The sequence below is a fragment of the Mchenga conophoros genome, linkage group LG1 (genome assembly GCF_057382185.1).
Source record: "Mchenga conophoros isolate Kocher_MC1m ecotype Shallow Benthic linkage group LG1, M_conophoros_male_GT1.1, whole genome shotgun sequence".
Lineage (NCBI taxonomy): Eukaryota > Metazoa > Chordata > Actinopteri > Cichliformes > Cichlidae > Mchenga > Mchenga conophoros.
Window position 1 is genome coordinate 22,558,659 of NC_140526.1, and position 20,977 is coordinate 22,579,635.

The window sequence follows — 20,977 nt, forward strand, 5'->3', positions numbered from 1 at the left end:
CATACCGACACTGCCACCAAAACCTGCCATAAATGTTGACATAAGACAGAGTCCGTCTGCAGTCAGTCTGTGACTCAATGGGGTCATGTGTTGGCAATCTGTCTGCATCTGTTTGCAAACCTCTGACAATCTCTCTGAGAGTGATTGCTGTGATTTCAAGTCAGATGTGATTGCTTGCAGAAAGATTACTTCCTATCAGGTGAAACGAGCCCTACTTTGTTACTTTATTTAATAAGAAATTGATATTTGGTGTCCTTGCATGGATTGTGAAACTATGCTGTATTGATTTTTTCTCCCACCCCTAATAAATATGAAAAACTTGAAAACTGACACTGACATATTCTGCAATCATACACTGTGTGCTTAAAAGGTCACTGTAAAAAAAAAAAAAAAAAAAATTCTTTTTGCTGTTTTTATGCAGCTTGACTTTTCTTTTTTTTTTCCCATAGTTATAGCAGTGCATGTTTTCAATGCATAAAAATGACGGTGAAATCTTTTTCATAATTATGTCCTCCAATTAGTGTTTAAATACACCATACTGAGCATACTGAGCCAGTCATGGACAGAACAGGAATAGGTTATGCTTCTGCTTAAAGGTTTACCTATTCACAGACACTGTGATACTTTGTGGTGTGAACACCAGTAGACCCTTAGTAACAGGTAACATTTGAACCAACAGAGCAAAAGCAGATTTTGGGTAAACCTATGAAATTACAACAAGCAAGTGAGCTTTTACAGGTTTTTACGGGTTTACACCTTTCTTAAGTCTAACGCTAAGAATGACGGGAAATTGGGAAGCTCTGCAGGTGTAGTAATCTATGTATTTTACATCATAACATCAGACAAAGATGGAACATGTTGTCAAGTGGGTGACACTACTTGATGCCAGTCTGGAACATGTTTCTTTTTTTGGGTGTCCATCCAAAACGGCAACAGACAGTAAATACACACTTTTGAGCGATAAACATAGTATCTAATTTTAATCCAAGTTTAGCCTGCTACTAAACTAACAGCTATGCACTATATTCAGTAATTAGTCCACTTTTCATATATTCACATGACATCTTTTGAACAGAATTAGGTTATGCGACTGGGGTTGCTTGAAAAGTTTACCTGTTAGCTTTTGGTGGGACGTGGGAGAGAGGAGAGGATCTAATGTGTATCCCAAAAAAAAAAAAAAAGGAGATTCCTGCTTTCACCTGAGGTCTGCATCCTCTAGGTACCTGAAATTCTCTGTAGCACGCACACAGTTTCTGCAGCAACTCCTCATCCATAGGATGTAAATATTCATGTGGCCCCTTCGGTTTCTGAATTAAAAATTTATATCTTTGAAGTAGATAAGAATATAAATGTTGTACATTCACAAAAGTGTGTCTGAAATTGTGACTGTATACACAAAATGTACAGGTATAATTTCTGTGACATTTGTGTGCCAATTATAAATGACGGAATTTCTTCCATAAGACATTATCTAGTGGAATTGCTTTCTAGACTGGACTGACTCACGTTAATGTTGTGTGATATTTCTGGGGTTATGTGTGAAAGGGTTATTTAACTAGTGCACCATTAAAGGGTGATCTATAATTAAAGACAGGCTCTGCGAGCACACAGTTGGGCATAGAGGCATGCAGCAGGTAGCTCGTTATGTCTTCAAAATCAATGGGAATGAGATAGAAAGGAGAAAAAATATATATATTTACTTGACTTGAGACAGACATGGCAGGCTGAAGAGAGTTTGGCATGTAGTGAGGTGTTGGGCACAGTTCTGGAGAGACAGGCTACTAAGAATGTCTACAGAAAATGCTGAGGTTATGCTGGGTTGGCATGACTATGTGACTGCGGCACATAACCAAATCTCTCCGTCTCCTCTGCTCGCTGTCATACATCCATCTGCTCCAGTCTCTCTCTTTTTCTGCCTGGGTCAGTGTTACACTCTGCTCAGATCAAGATTCTCTCCAGCGTTTGTCACATCCCTGGCTCTGCTGTCTCTAATGATCCCGTCTCTCCCCGTTCTGTCACACGACAGCACCACTCTGTCCATCCTAAAGAATCTCACCCTCTCTCTTTCTCATCTCCCCATCTTCATGCTCTCTCCTACCCACACACTCATTCAGTATTCATATTTTAGAGGACATTTATGAGCACCATTTTCGGTGCAGATGCACACGCATCTACATTTTCTCCTCCGGCCCTCCCCTTCACAACCCCTCCTCTTCCTTATCAAGCTAATCCAGATTCTGGTTTTGGTTTCGCGTTGCTCATCTTTTTTTAGACTGAAAGCCATGTGCCGCTCACTCCTACTCTCCCTCTGCCTCTTTCTCCATCTTTTTCTCCCACCGCCGCCCACTCAATCCCTTTCACCTCTTCCCACTCCATTTTCTCTTCTTCCACTTGATGTGATAGTATGTGCGCCGCAGATTGCATGCGTGTGTTTGTGTATACATGATGATGCTTTTATGTGTTTGTGTGTTCGGCTGGCAACATATGTGGTCTGCCAACCTGTCTGTGGCATGCTGCCACATACTATATACGAATGTGTTTTTCATCGTATGCGATCATATAGTGACTTCATCAATTCTCCCCATGCAACACTCTACTGCAGCCATAGCACTGTTGCATTTCTTGGGGAACATCAAATAGACGTTCTTCCACGTACTTCCACTGAACAGCTGTCTGATCACGGGTGCGGCTTGCAGATTTTGGAAAGCATACACGTCTGTTCGGAAGGGGACGCCGACAAACAACACCTGTCAGATAATCAATACTAGCTCATTTATGTGTGAATGTTTCCCTTTTATTTATGAGTTATTTGGACCGGCAACGATTCACAGTGAAGAAGATAAAACCTAAAATTCAGGCACATGCAAAGTATTACATATATAGCGGAGATAACAGGGACTTAAAATAGCAGATTTGAAAATGTTAATTGTGCTGGATCATTCGTGCACTTCCAATGCCATGTCAGGCAAATACACAGCGGTCACTGGAACACATTTCCAGCCTGTTGTGAACTACTGCAAGTTTCAGCTCATTTCAAAGAAAAGTATTCACTATTAAAATCCTGCCTTGTAGCATGATGTAGCCTAACAGGAAAATAAGTACCCTTTAATGCTGAAATGGACTCTTGACACACATGAGAAAATGAAACTCAATTTCAAGGGCCTATGGCATTATCATTTTGAGCTGAATATTTATAGCTCAACTAAAACTGTTCTGTTGCCCTCATTTAATTTCTCAGTTTAGGTGATTTGAGGAACTCGGCAGAAGTGTCTTGTTTAAACGTAAAATTTCACGCGCCGTAAATCCAAAAAACTTCCACTCAGTCTTCCTTTTATACAAGGTGTTTATCACAGCTCAGCCACAGCTACTGGCTTCTGACTCATGCACATGAACAAGTTATTTATGAAAAGCCAAACTTACAAGAATTTCAAAAAATGAAAATTAATCAAGACAGTCTAAAAAAACCTCAAAGATGCTTGTATATTTCATCATCAACTTCCAACTTCCAAGGACATTAACTCTATGACTTTACTGTCTACTTATCAATAACAGTGCCTTGATCTTTGTAACTCTGTTTAAAAGCATTACAATTAAATACCAGTAAAAAGACATACAGTTAACTGGTGAATTGCCTTTAGGTGTGAATGTGCGTGTGAATGGTTTCTTTGTGTTACACGTTAATTATACTTCTGCATCCCATTGATGCCATAACTTACGTCATAACCGGATCCCAGTTTTAACCTTGAGTCTTTTAACTTCTACGTAACCTGACATGCATGTCCCAATAAATGTAATTACACGTTGGGTTGATGCGTAGCACAATGACTTGAATGGCGTGGATGGTTACAATATTGAGTTTCCAGTCACATTGTCAGTTAGGACGCAGCTTTCCCACAGAAGTTTAACTCAAGCTTTAGCCCTGCGACAGACTGGTAACTTGTCCAGGGTGAAGATGAATGGATGGATGGATTTGGCAGCTAGACTTGTCGGTAAACAGGTATTTTGCAGTGTGCCTACTATAATCCCTAATGGTAACAAACTGTACAGCACTGCTCTGTACAGAACATAAACGTTGCAGTGTGTTACTGTCAGCTGCTTTGGTTACCGTTACACTGTTTGCATTCCTACTGTAAACTCCAAAAATAAAATGTATTACTGTAAATGTCAACTGCACGTTCTCATCCTCCTCCTCTCCCTTAAGCTGTAACATTTGTCCGGTCTTCCTCCCCTCACCCCCTACCAGTCACGGGAGATGGCTGTCCCTTCTTGAGCCTGGTTTTGCTAGAGGGTTCTTCCTGTTAAAAGGGACTTTTACCTTCCCAATGTTCACCAAGTGTTGGCTCAAAGGGGTAATTTGATTGTTGTACAGAAGTCCAAATCAGAAAGCATAAACGAGTAACAATATATCTACACCCTTGCAAAAAGATGCATTGATGCGGTCGATAATTAATGCTTTTTGTCATCTGCACTTCCATAAATACTGCCAAATGTTCTCCGTTGCTTTATCTAAAAGCCTTTTGACTCTTTAACTCGCTGTGAAAAACCAAACACCAGCATTAGACCTGTTACATCAGATTAAATTAATAAGTCTAGAGTGAAGACGAGAAGGCAGGCAGTTTTCTAGCACAAGAAGAGGTGACGTAACAGAAACTCTCGCAAAAACTGATGGGGAAAACAAAGAGACAACATATCCACCAGGACTCTGCTGGAGGCACTTGGTTTTCATTAGGAGAGAAGCCTCACAGGGACACCAGTGAATCAAGTGTTTACACTGGTGTTGATGCAGCCTGACATAGCCAGGAATGGCCTGACTGGCTTATTTTGCAAAAACACTTAGCTGTAGTTGATCTCAGGAAAACTAGCAATGAGCTTAAAAATGAATGAGAAGAAAAATAAAAAAATCTTCACCCTTACAAGATCTTCACGCAAAACCTAAATTAACTGGGTTTTCCCCTCCTTTCCTGTTTGTGTGAAGCTTTTCCACACCCTTTACAATCATGTATGTGTGCATGGAGGGTTAAGGTGGGGACGTGGACTACAATATTGATTAAATACATAAAGGATATGCAAGTTATAGGTGTAATGTAGGACCCTAGAGAACCCTGTCAGGGATATTCTGAATCAGAATGGGCCTTCAGAGGTTGACTGAATAGCACAGTAAAGGCAACATGTCTGTTAGCTTATTAGAGGGAAATTTGGGTATTTTGTTTTTATTTCGGACACATTATACAATTAAGCTGCAGCAGATGAAATCCTAATTCACGAATGCGGTTTAAAAAAAAAATTCTTTTATTGTATTACTGGAAAGCGCTGGGTGAAACTTCCTTTGGGGATGGCTAAAAGCTTTTTTGGAGGAGGGTGCCAAAAATTCCTCTATGCAGTTTCCTGTGCAGAAATCATAAACGAAATGAGATATGTATGCATGGGTATAGTCCAGTACTTATCTGTGTGTCATAAACATGCCTCGCTGCAGCTCATAAACAACATATTAAGCACCTTAATATAAAACCAAAGACCACAACAGATCTTGACAACAGTGAGTGCCACTGTATGAGTAATAACCAACATTTCCTGCTCTCATCTCTTGTTTTGTTCAAATACTGTGTCATTCTCTTAAACCAGCATATTGCTATTTTTCAGGCATTTGTTATCCACTTTGGGACAGCCTGACATTCTCCTTACACCCTGCGGTCATCTTTCATCCATCGTGGCTTCATAAAGGCAGAGCACTTTGAGTGGGCATGAAAATATAGATAGAAAAGAGAAAAGCATGGATCCACAACTGGAAGTCGTGAGAAAAGAAGGGCCCAAATTAGCTGTGAAATATTCAGTGTGAATGATAAAGAGGTGTGACAGTCCCCATTACTGTCACTGTGCCAGGTCCCTTTTTTTGCAGGGAAGCGTGCAAGCATAAAGTCTGGATAATGTACTGGTCAGGCTTTAAAGCCTTGTTGGAAAGGCTCCTCTGTAGTAATGTTAAAGAACAGGGGATTGATGAGTTACCTACTAAATGAGGAGACAAACACCACAGAGTAAAGAGGTCTTCTGCACTACTTATTCTTGTAAATTGTGAAAAAAAAAAACTGCCATTATTTTCCTGTGTGATTTCTAACAAATAAAGGTGAAACACACAAGAATAAAAAGCACTCACACCGCTGTTAGCTGATGTTTGTATTTTGCTCCAGCACCTTAACGTGTGATTCCAACAAGTCGATCACCATCAGTGGCAGTAGTACCCAGTCTCATGCAATCAGGACAGCTGCTTGAGGTGACATCCTGCCGCCCCAGCAAATGAGGATACGGCCTAAGAAATGTGCCTCAAACAGCGCTAAGACATGGATTTAAAAGCCGGGTCACGCTGGCCGTGTCGTGGCGGGCTTTGCTGCCCTGCGTGTGCATATAACTAAAGGCGGCTTTACAGTCAAGTCTCATCCGTTTGCTGCTACTGCTCACCTGTGTTTTGACGATGCCTTGCCAAGACCCACTGCATCGGTTCCGCTCTCTTTTCCATATCCTTGCGACTGTCGACCCGCCTCAGGCTCGTCGTCCCCGACACCGGTTGAAGGTTGGGGGCTGGATGAACACTCAAACGCCTCACCGATGGAATTAAAATAACCGTGCAGACGTCATTACAACAGAAGGATGAATGGACCCAGAGACATCAAAGACCGGGAGCTTCCTCGGTTACCTCCCGGCTGTCAGGCAATCCTGAGACGCACAGTCGAAGCTGTAATTAATCACACGGCCGTTTTGAAAGCGCTGGAAACTGGCGGCTCGGCTCTCCGCTTAATTGCAACACGTCGTCGGCTGTGGTGGTCGTTTTCACGTCCGAGCTCTGCATGACTATTTCGATCCATGAAAGAGAATTACAGTCCCCTGGGATTAGCGAACATATCGAGCCCTTCGGGTTTCACGTTGTTGTTTGTAGCTTGTGTGTGTATGTGCCAACAGCCGGACAACTCCCGAATCCCGACACGGACGGCAGCAGTTCCCGAGAATCTAGCCCATCCCCTAGGATATTTTCCCACCGAAAAACGCGTACGAATTGGCTATTCCCCTTCCGTGTTTGGCTGCGCAAACCCAGGGCAGCTTTATGTTTACGCACACCTGACTCGTCCCCCCCTTTTTTTTTTCTTTTTTTTTTTTTAGTAAATGGCAGACCACAGACTCCGTGGAGGTGCTGTGGAGAAAGGGCGCCACCGGTGGTTTGTGAATTATCAGCAAACGTTTTCAAAGAGAGCGGTGCTTTTTTTTTTCTCTCTTTTCTTTCAGAGGTTGCCGCTCCCCTTTGTGATGTCATCTAGAAAGACCCAGGGGGAGATCCGACAGTGATTTCTTTTTTCTTTTCTGTTTTGTTTTGTTCGCTCAGTTCATAGTTTGAGCAAGCTTTTCAGCTCTGCGCGCGATTCACAGCAAGAAACAACAGAAACGTCAACTTATTGAAGTGGGAACGGTTGTTCTGCGCATGCACGCTTTCTCACACTCGGTGACGACACTGGGATACATGGATAAACGCCGTTAATAATTTATTTTGCATGACATCATGACCCAATTCCCCCACCCATTTTCCCCCTCATATGACGTGCTCCTTGCAGATAATAAATCAAATCCATATTGTGTAAGAAGATCTGGATATGTAATAAAAATTTTCCTTTTGGGTTGTGCGCGTGTGTGTCGTCAGCTGGTACGGACCGGTAGCCTCTTAATTTGCAAGTTACTATCTTGAGATATCACTTTGGTCTTTGGATCGACATATAAATGGCGTCGGGGCTGCTGCACATCTTGCCGTGGTCTTGAAAAGAAGAAATAAATGTGAAAATCCTCGTGAGAACAAAGAGCCATTGCAGCCACAGGACTTCACTTTTACATGGAAAAGTGAACCAAGAGCTGAGCACTGGGACGTTTTTTTTTTTTTAAAACAAACATCTAAAAAAAAAAGAAGCTTTTAGAAAAAAAAATTTCTTTTTGTTTCAACTTCAAAATCTGTATCTGCGCACACACACACATGCAAACGTTTGTCCAGTGTTATGTAACTATGATGTAACCAAAAGAAATCAGATATTTAGAATATAAAATATATTTAGAATAAAGAATATGTTATACATTTTAATAAATGTATATTTATATAATTTATTTTATTATTGTAATTATTTGTTAATGTATTTATTGTTCATGTACCCAGTGACGCTAAAGCCTTGATTTTCCGCTTTAATTTGGAGGATGTTGCCTTTACGTTATGAATAGCGTCTCTAGCCTACGTCACTCTACTCTTACGTCTTATAGGTTGGGTAAAAGGTTAATAATTGATGGCCATACTGTCAACGACATACCAATACACCCCCGAAATCCTGTAAGATTAAAGTCAGCTCCTTTTATCCACAGAAACTGTTTTATTTGCAGTTAGCTGTCTGATTATCGACAGATAATTAAAAAAAATGCTTCTAAACGAAAAAACAAGTTATTTTAATGTATTAGCCTGTATTTGACTAGTTTAATGATCACAGTAATATAAACTCGATAAATAATGAAGGAAATCCCATTTATTTAGCCGATAATAAGACAGCGGGTCTGTGCTTGCGCAATAATCTCAAAAAGACGTGATCCAGGAGTCGACTCCCCCTAATTTGAGCACCTGATGGTACGTCCCAGTTTCTCGTCCTCTCCCTCTCATTTTCCTGCCGTCTGCTTTCTGCGTCCTCCATCTCTCCGCTGTCTCCCACCTTCCTACGTTAAGGACATTCAACTTTTGCCGTGTTTTCTGTACCACCCGTTATCCCTGTAATATATATATATAGTGCTGCTGGATAGGTAGGTGAAAACTATATTTCCTCTATTAGATATTTCCTGTATAACAGGGGACTTTTTTGTTAAGCTGCGTCCAACATGCATTTTGTAATATTGAAGCTGAATAATGCGTTCTTTTAGTCTTGTCTTGTATTTATTCCTCTTCGTTTGTTCTAATTAGCATTTTCCCTGATTTCCTCTGTTGCAGTGACTGTACTCCTTATTTCTTTCCTCCATCTTGTCCTACATTTATAGCACAAATGACTCATGCGGGCTTTACAGAATAGAGAACAAGGAGGGGAAAAAAGATAAAATCTTCATGTTGCATTTCCACTATAGGCTCTTCTCACGGTCAAAGGAGTAAAGATTAAGCCTTACATCAGCTCTGCAGATGCAATGCTTTCCTCCCCCCTTGCCTCCATTATAAAGCTAGAAGATTGTCCCATGAAAAACCTTAACATAGGACGCTTCTGTGGCTTCTTTTTCCTTCAGTGGGAGATCGTGTCACAGGAGATGTCACCAAAATAAACAATTTCGAGCCCCTATAAGCACCAGAGCATTCCTATCAATGTCATATTTCCAAGGTCACATTTAAGGCCCTATCGCCTCACGACTGCTTCACTGCTGTAAGGTGAATCCATGATTATCAGGTGGTCTTTCATATGCCAGTGGCTTTACACTCAACAGAGCATATGACATGATGTCTGAGCCCAGTTTAGAGGGATAATCTGGCAATGTCTGTTTGCTGTCTTTTTTTTTTCCTCAGTGAAGCAGCACAGAGCTGACCTTATAAAGTATCCTGTGACCAGACCACACCTCTGTCTCAGAGCTGATGGAAGCCAAAGGCAAGCCTGGGACTTCAGCTCCAAAGGCAGCACCTAAAGTGGAGAAAAAGGAGCCGGCTGCCCCACGCAAGTCTGATCCTGCCCCTGCAGCTCCTGAGCCGGAGCATCGCCCTCCTGCGCAGGATGGAGCAGCGGAAACAGAGACAGCAGCAGCAGGTGACGAAGCTGCAGCCTCCGGCACAGACTCTCTGGAACACCTGAAGCCCTTTCTTATTGGTGGGGCCGTTATTGCTGCGGGAGCCATTTTGCTCGGAGTATTGCTACTGGCGAGGAGAAATTAAAACCAAATCATTATCTGAAGTTGGGGTATTTATTGGTTGATGACTTAGATGGTCGCTGCTGATTGGTTCACAGACTATCATGATAAAGATTGGGGACTTTTTCTTTTTGTTTTTTTTTAGCCCTGCTTTCACTTGTAGTGAATCAACTCATTTGATTTCCGATCAAGGCTGTATATGGAGCATAATTACACATATTATATGCATGAATTTGCTACAATACTGCATCTGAAGTGTAATTATATAATTATAAAAAACACACTCAAAAAAACCTTACGCCGAGCTAAAAACCTGAACTCTTAAAGGTAGCTTATTCAGCTGCTTTGTCTGGTTTAATCTAATTTGAACAAATATTGACAAAAATGTTTAAATATTTGTACATTCTTGCACCAGAAATGAGCTTGGTTCACTTTGCTAAAAGAAACACGTGAAGCCTCAAATCATAATATTGAACCTTTGAAATATGAATAGCAGCTATCAGAGTTCTAGGTTTTTACTTTACTTTAAAATGAGACTGTTGGAAGAGAAGAGCAGAGAATAGCTGGGATTGTGCACTGTGGTGTATTGAAACTACTCTGGCTAAATCATTGATAGCCTAATGGAAGGTACTGAGTTCCTCTATTAGTATAGAGCGTATGAGACATCGAACTGGCGAACACAAGCAAGTACAACACAATAAAAATTCAGAGAGAACACATAAGTATGCAGGGGTCGAGGAATGGCACATGAAGGGTCGTTGGATGTAAAATATGTATACTGTGGACCAGAGTATAATAGTGCAGTTATTTATTATTGTAGAATAAGCAGATTTATTTTACTGTCAAATTATATCACAAATCAATAACCTTTCGTGTCTTACACAGCAGCCACAGTCATGCTGTTTCAATCTGTTTACATCTTACAGTAGATGTTTAGCTGTAGCAGGCTGAACAGCCATTAGTGTTGTGTATCAGGTTAAAAGCCTGCTGCCAAAACATGATAGTTATTTCTGTCCTCCCTCTGCCCCTCTTATGTTTTCTAAACCTTGTCAACCTCATTTAGGAATTAGTAATGAGAGCATCCCAAATACTCTTATACAATGAAAGTGTGGTGTGCATGAACTATTGTTCTATAGTTGGATAGAACTGTAGTTTAATCAAAAGGGAAAAAAGCAGTCTCGGTTTTTGTTCCTGCACTCATTAACTTGTACAGCTGTACACATTATTTCCAACTCACATTGCAAAGCTCATGGGGGGGATTGTCCCCCGTTCCATAAGTAGATGCATAAGACAGTTCTAACACATATTTAACTTTAAGGATATGTATACATTTTACACATTACTGGCCATTAACATTGTGCTAACACTCAGCACTCATCACTACACTTAGCACCCCAAGCATGTCCAAAACATAGATGGCCTATGCCAACACTGAAACAAACTTCACCTTACATTGTACAATACAGTGTACCAAAAAAAAAAGAAGAAGAAGAAGAAAATTCCTATTTTCATAATCTCAACAGCGTATAAATGCAATAATTCAGATAGGACTCCTCATTTAGCACACGTGCGGTAGCAAGTTAAATTATATAAACATTGTCATAATGTGTGATGTTAGTGATGGAAATGATGGCGATGTTACATACGATGATAATGAGGGTGATGGTATGCTGTGGTATAGTATGGTGGCTGTAATGATAGTATTGATGGTTATGATATATTTTTTTATATATTTATAACATATTTACCTTATGCACCCTCCCCTTAGCTCCCAAACTTCTTAATGTGTAAAAAGAAAGTGAAACCCAACTTTATTAAAGGTAGTGAACCAACCCAAGTGAGTATGTCTTTAATCACAACTTCAGCTTTAAATGGGTTATAAATGATACCCAGTTTCATCTGAACTTTATATTTACATGTCTATTAAAAATCAACAACAACATTGTTTATTTATGATGACATAGTTGAACCTTTTCTACTTATGTATATGTATGTGTGTGTGTGTATATATATATATATATATATATATATATATATATATATATATATATATATATATATATATATATATATATATATATATATATATATATATATACATACATACACACACACACACACACTAACTTCTGGTTGACTTAATTTTACTTTCTGTATTCTGTGATTTGTGATATTTACTACTATAATTTATTATTTTTGTATTTTGTTATTATTTGAATTTTATTCAGTTATTTGTCACAACAAAGTTTATAGTTCACCATGAATGTATCAGACTGCATCAGGTGTCCAGGAACGTCTTTAATCACTCTTTTATTACCCCTTTTGAGGCACATTTCATGTAAAGTATTAGGGTGTATTGTTGGTGTCAGGGTGTATTGTTATGTAATTCATTTTTACTCCATAATCAATATCTGCTGGCCCACGGAAACCATTATTGTGGTCAGGTCTACTTTGCTCAACACGTCCTCCCAGAAGGATGTTTCGTTAATGTGACATAGGATGTAGTTATACCGCTGAGAAGTATTGTGTCTGTTTTTAAGGCATCTGCAGTTTGCTCTATAGTTAGTGTGACAGCTTGCTTTCTGCTGAGTCAACTTTATGGTCATTTTTAGAGCTGTACTTATGTGATGCCAATGCTATATGTGAGATTTTCATAGCTTGGCTGCTGCTTTTCTATCATTTTGCCAATGAACAATTTACATGTATTATTAATAATATGGAAGCTATAAGGGTACATAGAAACTGAATTCTCTCCTAATATCTCCATAGGTCTCTCTTATTAATGTGTGTGTACAAGATAATTTACTAGAAAAGTGATATGCATGTCTAATTTTATTCGTACAAAGATGCGTTATAATGAAAAGAAACACCTACTCAAGCTTTTCGTTTTACCTCTAAATGTCATAAAATTAAATTCACTCCGCTATTGCAGATGAACAAAGGATAACCATCAGCAGGGAGGCAACACATTTCCACACATGAAGTAAATTCTCTTATTTGCACAAGATATTTTCCACATCACTTGTTCATAGATATAAATATTAAGTCCATACAGTTTAGGCTTTTTTTTTTAAATTTATAACTTAGCGATAATTCTAAATGTAGTTAACCTTTACCCATGCTACATCTCTCCGAGAAGTTTTGTGAAATTTTTCTAGATTATTTTTTTCCCCCGGATCTTGATGAAAAACAGTGAGGCCGAAGTAGTCCTTTATTTTGAAAGATTCTAACAGGAAGTCTTCTTGTTGTTGCGGTTGGAGAAAGCAAAGCTAGCAGTTACAACTTCTCCGGTGTTTGTTTCTCTCAGAAGACCATAACTTGTGTACTTTAGCGAACGATAGTGGCAACGGTGAGTAAATAAAACGTGACCTTTTGCTTTTTGTGGTAAACAACCAACACTGCGATTCGCAACATGTTAAAGCAGCTAAAGTTTTATGCTAAGCGCGTGGTTACGCATGCTGAAATGGCTAGCTAGGTGTTTTGTTCAATTAATTTGATAACTGCTCCTGAAAAAACACGCACAGATACAAAAAATATCAATAAACAACGCACAGGTAAACACCGTTTGGGTTTATCACCTTGCATAATTTATAGTTGTCTTAGCTACACACCAAAGCTACAGTATTAGCATAATAGTGACGCTAGCTAGCTCGGAATTAGCCGGGCACCTACTAATACTTTCAAGTTAAACTTATCGTCGTTTTTCGTAGATCTACGAAAACAAAATTGGGTCGTTAACATCACATACGTGTTTGATACGTAATTTTATTGGGTAAGTTGAGCACCAGGTCTCTATTCACAGGTGTCTAAACATGATCATCCCTGTACGGTGCTTCACGTGTGGCAAGATTGTTGGTAACAAATGGGAAGCATACCTTGGTCTTCTTCAAGCCGAGTACACAGAGGGGTAAGACTAATACATTCTGTTTTGTTCCACTGACATTGCCTCTTAAATTGTAAGTAACTGTTGTATTATGGCAACACAACTTAGTAACAGTGCAATCGCTGCACATTGAACTTTTTTCGTTTGTAGAAGTTGAGTGGTTTGAAGTCAGCTTGAAAATTAGTTGATGGATTAAGTGAATCATAATTGCATGAGGCCATTTAGACCATTTTCCTCAGTGTGTTCAGTAATGTCCATGTACTTATTCATTCAGGATATCATGCATTAGCTCTGACATTACTTGTTCTTCTTCCTTCTCAAGTGACGCCCTGGATGCCCTGGGACTGAAGAGGTACTGCTGCAGGAGGATGCTTCTTTCTCACGTGGATCTTATTGAGAAATTGCTGAATTATGCGCCATTGGAGAAATGAAAACTAGAAGAACTGTTTGGACTTTGTGCAGGCTGAAGTTTTGAGCGTTTGTGTTATTAATGTGATGCATTTTTCTAAATAAAAGCTGTTGATGGCATTGCTACATGTGCTTATACCTTTGCTGTCTTGTGTAGTTGCAAAGCTTAGTCCCCACACTTGTTCTATGCATTAAAACCAAGCAGCATGATAAATCTTGTAGCGAGACATTCAGTAGTTTTACATTTTAATGTGTTAACAGTGGTCCAAACAGAGGCAGTTTAAATGATTTTTGTGGTCCCCAGTAAGCAGATAAAACAACTTGGATTTATGTTTATGGATATTTTTTTGTACATTTAATACAAAAAGTGATAAATTTTACAGTTACATAAATTAGGGGGCGCTTCTGTGCATGCAAGCTTTGAAAGTTGATGTCCCAGCAACAATTCTACAGTCTTTATCTAAAATTACAGATCCTGGAGAACTTAAAAAAGAAAAGAAACTCAGTACCTTCAAAGAAAAAAAGTACACCTTGGACTTTAGAAGATGCATATCCGTAGTTTAATCTGGAATTCTTCTACTTTTGTCCCAAAAAAAAAAAAAAGGCCTGTCTTTGCTCTGCTTCAGTCACAGGACTTCAGTCTAGGGATGGGAAAATAATACATTTTGAAATCCACAAATTTTACAAATCAGACCTACACTATACTAAACATAAAAGTAAATGTTTGTATGTTTTCAGAAATACATTTCCTAAATGGGTTCTGTCATTTTAGGATGCATCCTGTGGTGTTTCACACAGCAGTATTTGTGCTAATCCCTTACATATATCTTGACTAAAAGTTCTGCATTTGATCAAGTAAAATGTTTTCATTTTACTTGATCAAATATAGCTGTGCTCTGTCTGGTGCAGGCAGATTTAATAAATTGATCCACTGTAATATAGTAAATTTAGTGAGTTTCACTTTATGAACCATATACACATACATAATACAGTAAACTGCCAGAAGGATCCAGTCACCAATCCAAATATTTAAATTCAGATATTCAATCACTTCCATGACCATAGATGTATGAAATCAAGCACCTAGTCATGCAGACTGCTTCTACAAACATTTATGAAATGTAATGGAGCTCCTGCTCTCAGGACAACATACACTCAGGTAACACTTAACCATCTCTCTAAGTTCATATTAAACCATAAGGGACAGATGTGAACTTTACTGCTGAAGTTACCTCTTTTCATAGTACAGGCCTCAGATCTGATGAAAAGTACTATTAATATGAGAAGATATTAGCTATAAGAAGCTTTTATACATTTATAAACCAAAATGAAAAAACTGACACTAAATAATAAACTACTATTACATCACAGCACAAAGTGCTGCTAAATTCCTGAACAAATTGTTGAAGGTTGAAGGAAGTAAAGCACAGTTATTGTGCTCTACATGAATAAATCTGCATTATCAGGTTTACTGAACAAACTAAAAGATGTAAGTCTTATTTAAGTTTTTTGTACTTATTACTGTGTAATGAGAAACCTAACACGGATGACAGAACTTCTTGAGAGCAGGCGACTTGTGTTTTTTTTGTCACCATAAGAAAAACAAAAGGTGAAATAAAAAATGGCTCATTTGTTCAAGTAAGTTGTTCCAGTGAGTTAGCAATATCGGAATGCAACCTATGTGGAACACACCTGGGCTTTCCTTCCATCAGAGGTCAAAATGTCTACTGGAAAAATAGTAGATATTCCAAAAACGTGAAACTGATTGATGGTAAAATATAATTGTAGTGTACAAATTAATATTAGTGAAAAACTTACCTAATTAGTGGTACCTGTCTTTGTGATCTCTGTGTCTTTCCCGTTCCCGTGAATACGCCTTTTCCCTTTCTCCACTCCAGGAGTGCTCCAGGTGTCTTCGAGACATTCCTGCATCTTCACAGACAGAAGAATAGTCCCTATCACGCTCTCTGTCACGACTCCTGTCCCAGTCTCTATCGCGCTCTCTGCCACGACTCCGTTCCCGGTCTCTATTACGCTCTCGACTCCGTTCCAGGTCTCTTTCACGGTCTCTTTCACGGTCTCGGTCCCGCTCTCGCTCTCTGTCCCGACTCCTGTCCCGGTCTCTTTTTCCAGAGCGACTTTGTTCACTGAAAAGAAATATGGTTTTGTAACAAAGTAAGAAATCTAATGCTAGGTCCAACCTCAGTATTAGTTCATATACATACATATATGGACAACAACGACAGCGTTTTGATAGGCAGTTATACAAACCTGTAGCCATAGTTGCCCTGGATAGAGACTAGACAATCCTTGAGTGATGTGACCAGCGTCTGGCATCGCTCATCTCCATACACTCTGGACTGCTTAATGATGGCAATGGCAGTTAATAGTGTTTCCATGGCCACCTGCAGGTCTCCTGATGTAGAAATTTGGGAGATATTAGAAGCATTTGTTTGTTTAGTAACGAAACACTTTAAAGTTCCTAGGGTTAGGTTTAATAAAAAGTTTTTGAAAATGGGCGACAGTTACTACAAAATTCATTAAAGATAGGAAAGTATCTCGGAACAGAAGCAGCAGGGAGGCTTGTTGAGTCAGAAGACATAAAGCCTGGCCTGAGGTGATGATTCACCTATGTGTATACAGAGACCCAGAGCACGCAGCCAAAAAAAGGCTGAGAGGGCTTTGGGATAAATCTCTGCATGTTGTTAAATGTGCCAGCCGAAGCTTCATCTTAAACTCCTCTCAAATCCCAAGTAGAAATAGTTAGGACTAAGAAAGGCTCTTATTTCACTCTGATAGAACTAGAGGAGGTAACAAAACGTTTGAAGAAAGTAGAAATTAAAAGTGTGCAAAGCTAGAAAAACATAACCAAAAACCTAAAGGTCCCAAAGACACAGATTGTGTTGTAAAAGCGCTGACAATCAAATCTGATTAAACCACAACCAAACAGTCATGTTTTTCTTATTTTGCCACAAATATGCTAAATGTACTAAATTCTTGAGTTACTCATTATTCTTTGTATCTTTCTTCAAAGGAGCCAGTCTTTCTTGTAATTTTTGCAACTGCAGTATTTTCAATAAACTGAACTGAAGTGGAGACCAAAAAAAAAACAAAAAACTGGCAGGCCAAAATAATAATAAAAAAAAAAACTATCTATAAAAAGTCATGTCCTTAAAAATAGGAATAATCTACCAAAGAACTAGAACTGTTGCAGAGATCAGACTGATTAGCATTAAAACAGCATTTTCAGAGCCTTTCAAATAATGCATAAAGTCTGTAATGATTTATGTACACAATACGGTATTTATTTTTTATCACTAGTAAAAACATGTATTCCAATTATATCTAAGACAAAAATATACTATGATATGTGTGTGCTTCCTAATTCAAGTGCAAGTTGTGTGGAACAACTTTACATTTTGAGTGTTTCTCCAACTGTCTGTTAATCATTGATAATAAGCATAAAAAAAACCCTGTGTCCCATATGCATTTATACTTACCAGCTGTTGCACCACTCACAGCTTTTGTGATGGCACTGCTGGCAATGGTTCTGTTTCTATTCATAAGTTCCTCCAAATGTTGATCTGAACTTTTAGGTGTGTTTCTGTAAAATAGGCAGTTATTAGTAAAAGTAACTAATGTTTTAATGTTTTCTTTTTTGTAACTTCTAGTCCTAAGTAATCTCTATTCTCATTTATGCCTCTCTGTATCCTGCTCATTGGTTCACGTTCCACTGGAGGTTTAATATGATCTCTCTGTAAATGCCTTTAGTGTGTCAGTGGCTAAAAAAATTAAATAATGTGTTCTCACGTTTGTTGGCTGTAAGCTTTGCTGCTGTGCCCATCCTGTGCTGGGCTGAAGTATGTGGGATGCATACCAAGAGACGGGTGGCTTGGGACAGGGACTGGATGAGGAGGGAACAGCGGGGCTGCCATGAGCGGAGCGATTGTTTGTGGCATATGTGGAAACAGGGGAGGTGGATGACCAAAAGAAGGGCCGGGTAATGGAGGAAAGCTGTTAGCAAGTGGATGTGATGGAAAAAGTGGAGGTATAGCAGACGGGGCGGTCTTCTGTGCTAATAATACTGAGAGAATCTCATCTGACGAATCAGATTCCTTGGTTTCTTTGTTAGTTCGCAAGGGTACACCTGAAAAAAACAAAATACATCTCCATGAAAAATGTTATCCTGACATTTAGTAATACAAACTAAATATCAGGGTGTTGTGAGAGTCGTCTTCCCCTTACGTTTGTTTGCTTCCTCTTCAAAAAAAGCAAGGTTCTGACAAGTGGCATAGCGACAGTCTATCCTTTCCCCGTTGATTTTACACTGTGGTACTTTTTCCAACATTAGTTTTAGTGACTCGTCTGACGTTATCACCACTTCTGCAAAGCTGCATCACAGAGTAGGAGATAAAATTTAAAAGAAAAATACAAAAATGCTTTATTTTTTAAAGGTTTCTCTATATTTTACACAATACTCACCCTCTTGACACACCATTACTTCTGTCCTCAGCAAACTTGATGTCTGCGATGTTCTTCACACCCAACCCTTTGGCCATAGATGTTAGGTCATTCTCAGTTACCCACTGCAAGGATGAGAAGGTTTGTAAAAAAGAAAAAAAAACTGGTAGGGGGAAAGTCATTCAACTTTATGGTAAATGGCCTGCATTTGTATAGCGCTTTTCTAGTCCTTAAGGACCCCAAAGCGCTTTACACTACATTCAGTCATTCACCCATTCACACACTGGCGATAGCAAGCTACATTGTAGCCACAGCTGCCCTGCGGCGCACTGACAGAGGCAAGGCTGCTGGACACAGGCGCCACCGGGCCCTCTGACCACCACCAGTAGGCAAACATGGGGTTAGTATCTTACCCAAGGATATTTGGCATGCAGCCAGGAGGCAGCCTGGGATCGAACCACCGACCTTCTGATTAGTGGCTGACCTGCTCTGCCACCTGAGCTACAGCCACCCCATATGCCACCCCTTTATAGGTATAACAGATCATCTACTGCAGCAGTCCCCAACCCCCGGGCCTTGGACCGGTACCGGTCCGTGAGTCGTTTGGTACCGGGCCGCGAGAGTTAAGGCTCAGGTGTGAAATGTATGTTTTTCAGGGTTTTTATCGGTTTTCAGCGTTATTTTGTTATCGTTTTTATCGTTTACTCGGGTTTTCCTTGGTCTTTTCACGTGTGTTATGAATAAATTTTCTTTTTTTCAGTACCGGTACAAGTTTTATTTTGTTGTATTTATCCGCGACACCTTAAAGGCCGGTCCATGAAAATATTGTCGGGCATAAACCGGTCCGTGGCGCAAAAAAGGTTGGGGACCGCTGATCTACTGTATCTATGTAGCCTTTGCTAGTTTCTCCAAATGTTTTAACACATTTGGAGAAGAACTGGAAAATTACTAAAGTAATGCCAACTGTGTAAACAAATGGCAAACATGGTATAGTGTGCTATCTGTCTTGGCATTATATAAAGAATCTAAAATCAGATTATTATTTATTGTTTTCCAGTAATGTTTAAGTATTAACAGTGTTTCTAAAATGGATGAAAATGTATTGGCAATGCAAAACTCAACTCACCCATGGGAAATGCCCAACATATACAGAAAGTCTCCTTAGATAGTTTGCTCTTTTTCGAGTATTTGCTTCTGTTGATTTATCCTCTTCCTTAGCTGATGTCTCCTTACGTAAGGACTCCTTGGTAGCAACATTCTTGTCTTGGTTAACAGAACCGGTTAGAACGGCATCAAAAAGTTCATTTGCTTCTGCAATTCTATCCAAATCCTGTGAAGTATAGAAAAAGAATAATTACAGCAGTGGGCAAAAGTCTTGTCAATGCTGCATATGATCACCTTTACTTTTCAACACACAAACTCTGTTAATTTTGTCTTTTAAAAAATATTTAACTAAAGAAATATACAACTAAAGCCCAAAGAAACTATTCCAAATCGGTTCTTTGTTAAATTTCATCCTTTTAGTTAAGTATTTTTCATGTCATAGGTGAGTTTTAAGTAGCTCAAAAACATACTAACATATATTCCAGTATTAGATAACGTAAAATTAAAAAAAATTAAAGGATGTGGCACCTTCCTTCTAGGAAGATATGTACCGCAGTTTTATTTTTGACCGATTGTTTCAGTAAACATTATGTTTGATCGTTTCATAAACTGACCCTTTTTTTTGCATTGATTTCAATGCCAGACTCACCTCGTCATTTTGATTCAGGTCACTATATAGATCTATATCTTTGTCCTCGGTGCTTGGTCCAGCTGCATGTTCTCGTCCTGCAGCAGCCATCCCGTGGGCCGAAGATAATTAATTACTTGCAATCCAGCTAGTAATTGTTATTTGTTTTAAGTGCAGCTCGCACATGCACACCTTAGAAATTAACACAAAGGATGCACTTTTAGAATTCAGAAATTTCACTTTTCCTTATTTTGTTAGCTAACGTTAATGTTCCGCTGGACTTAAAATAAACATACTGTGGCTAAAACTGAGTGTGACAAACCGAAAATATAGTCTGCGGAAATAAATGATAAGAAAGCTGAATTATGATGAAAACTTTCACAAACATACAAGGTATTTCATAGCACGAGCTACCAGTTTACTTCTCATTCGTTCTCTGATCAGCTTAAGCTAATGTTGCTACTCTGGCAGTTGGTGCAGCTGACATAGTCACCGGCTGAAAACAACAATCGACTTTTAGTTCCTGTAGTCAAGTTGGTTTAGTTTTTGGTAAAGGGTCAAGCATGTATTTAGCTAATGCATTTGTTTTTGAGTACGAAAAATAAATA

At 39.2% G+C, this 20,977-nt stretch overlaps 3 protein-coding genes and 1 long non-coding RNA gene across 6 annotated transcripts in view; 2 read left to right on the forward strand and 2 right to left on the reverse strand.

The window, feature by feature from the left end:
• Positions 1-7,354, reverse strand: part of dagla (diacylglycerol lipase, alpha) — a 42,467-nt gene extending 35,113 nt beyond the window's left edge. The window contains exon 1 of one of the 3 annotated variants that reach the window (XM_085270128.1): positions 6,454-7,354. The gene's annotated coding sequence lies outside the window, so the exon portion shown is untranslated. The remainder of the gene's footprint in view (positions 1-6,453) is intronic. The other 2 variants (XM_085270137.1, XM_085270145.1) reach the window with 2 other exon arrangements.
• Positions 7,355-8,126: 772 nt separating this feature from the next.
• Positions 8,127-11,717, forward strand: LOC146583357 (uncharacterized). The gene is made up of 2 exons (XR_014892123.1): positions 8,127-8,808; positions 9,551-11,717. It is a non-coding gene; the product is annotated as an uncharacterized LOC146583357 (long non-coding RNA).
• Positions 11,718-13,085: 1,368 nt separating this feature from the next.
• Positions 13,086-14,302, forward strand: polr2l (RNA polymerase II, I and III subunit L). The gene is made up of 3 exons (XM_085270186.1): positions 13,086-13,234; positions 13,688-13,792; positions 14,091-14,302. Exons 2-3 carry the CDS (start codon positions 13,698-13,700, stop codon positions 14,197-14,199), a joined length of 204 nt encoding a protein of 67 aa, XP_085126312.1. The 5' UTR covers positions 13,086-13,234; positions 13,688-13,697; the 3' UTR covers positions 14,200-14,302.
• Positions 14,303-14,502: 200 nt separating this feature from the next.
• Positions 14,503-20,908, reverse strand: LOC146583359 (cleavage and polyadenylation specificity factor subunit 7-like). The gene is made up of 10 exons (XM_085270162.1): positions 20,760-20,908; positions 20,391-20,561; positions 19,764-19,967; positions 18,659-18,762; positions 18,422-18,567; positions 17,987-18,323; positions 17,677-17,780; positions 16,448-16,592; positions 15,995-16,323; positions 14,503-14,817 (listed from the first exon to the last, which is right to left on the reverse strand). Exons 2-9 carry the CDS (start codon positions 20,478-20,480, stop codon positions 15,999-16,001), a joined length of 1,455 nt encoding a protein of 484 aa, XP_085126288.1. The 5' UTR covers positions 20,481-20,561; positions 20,760-20,908; the 3' UTR covers positions 14,503-14,817; positions 15,995-15,998.
• Positions 20,909-20,977: the final 69 nt, after the last annotated feature.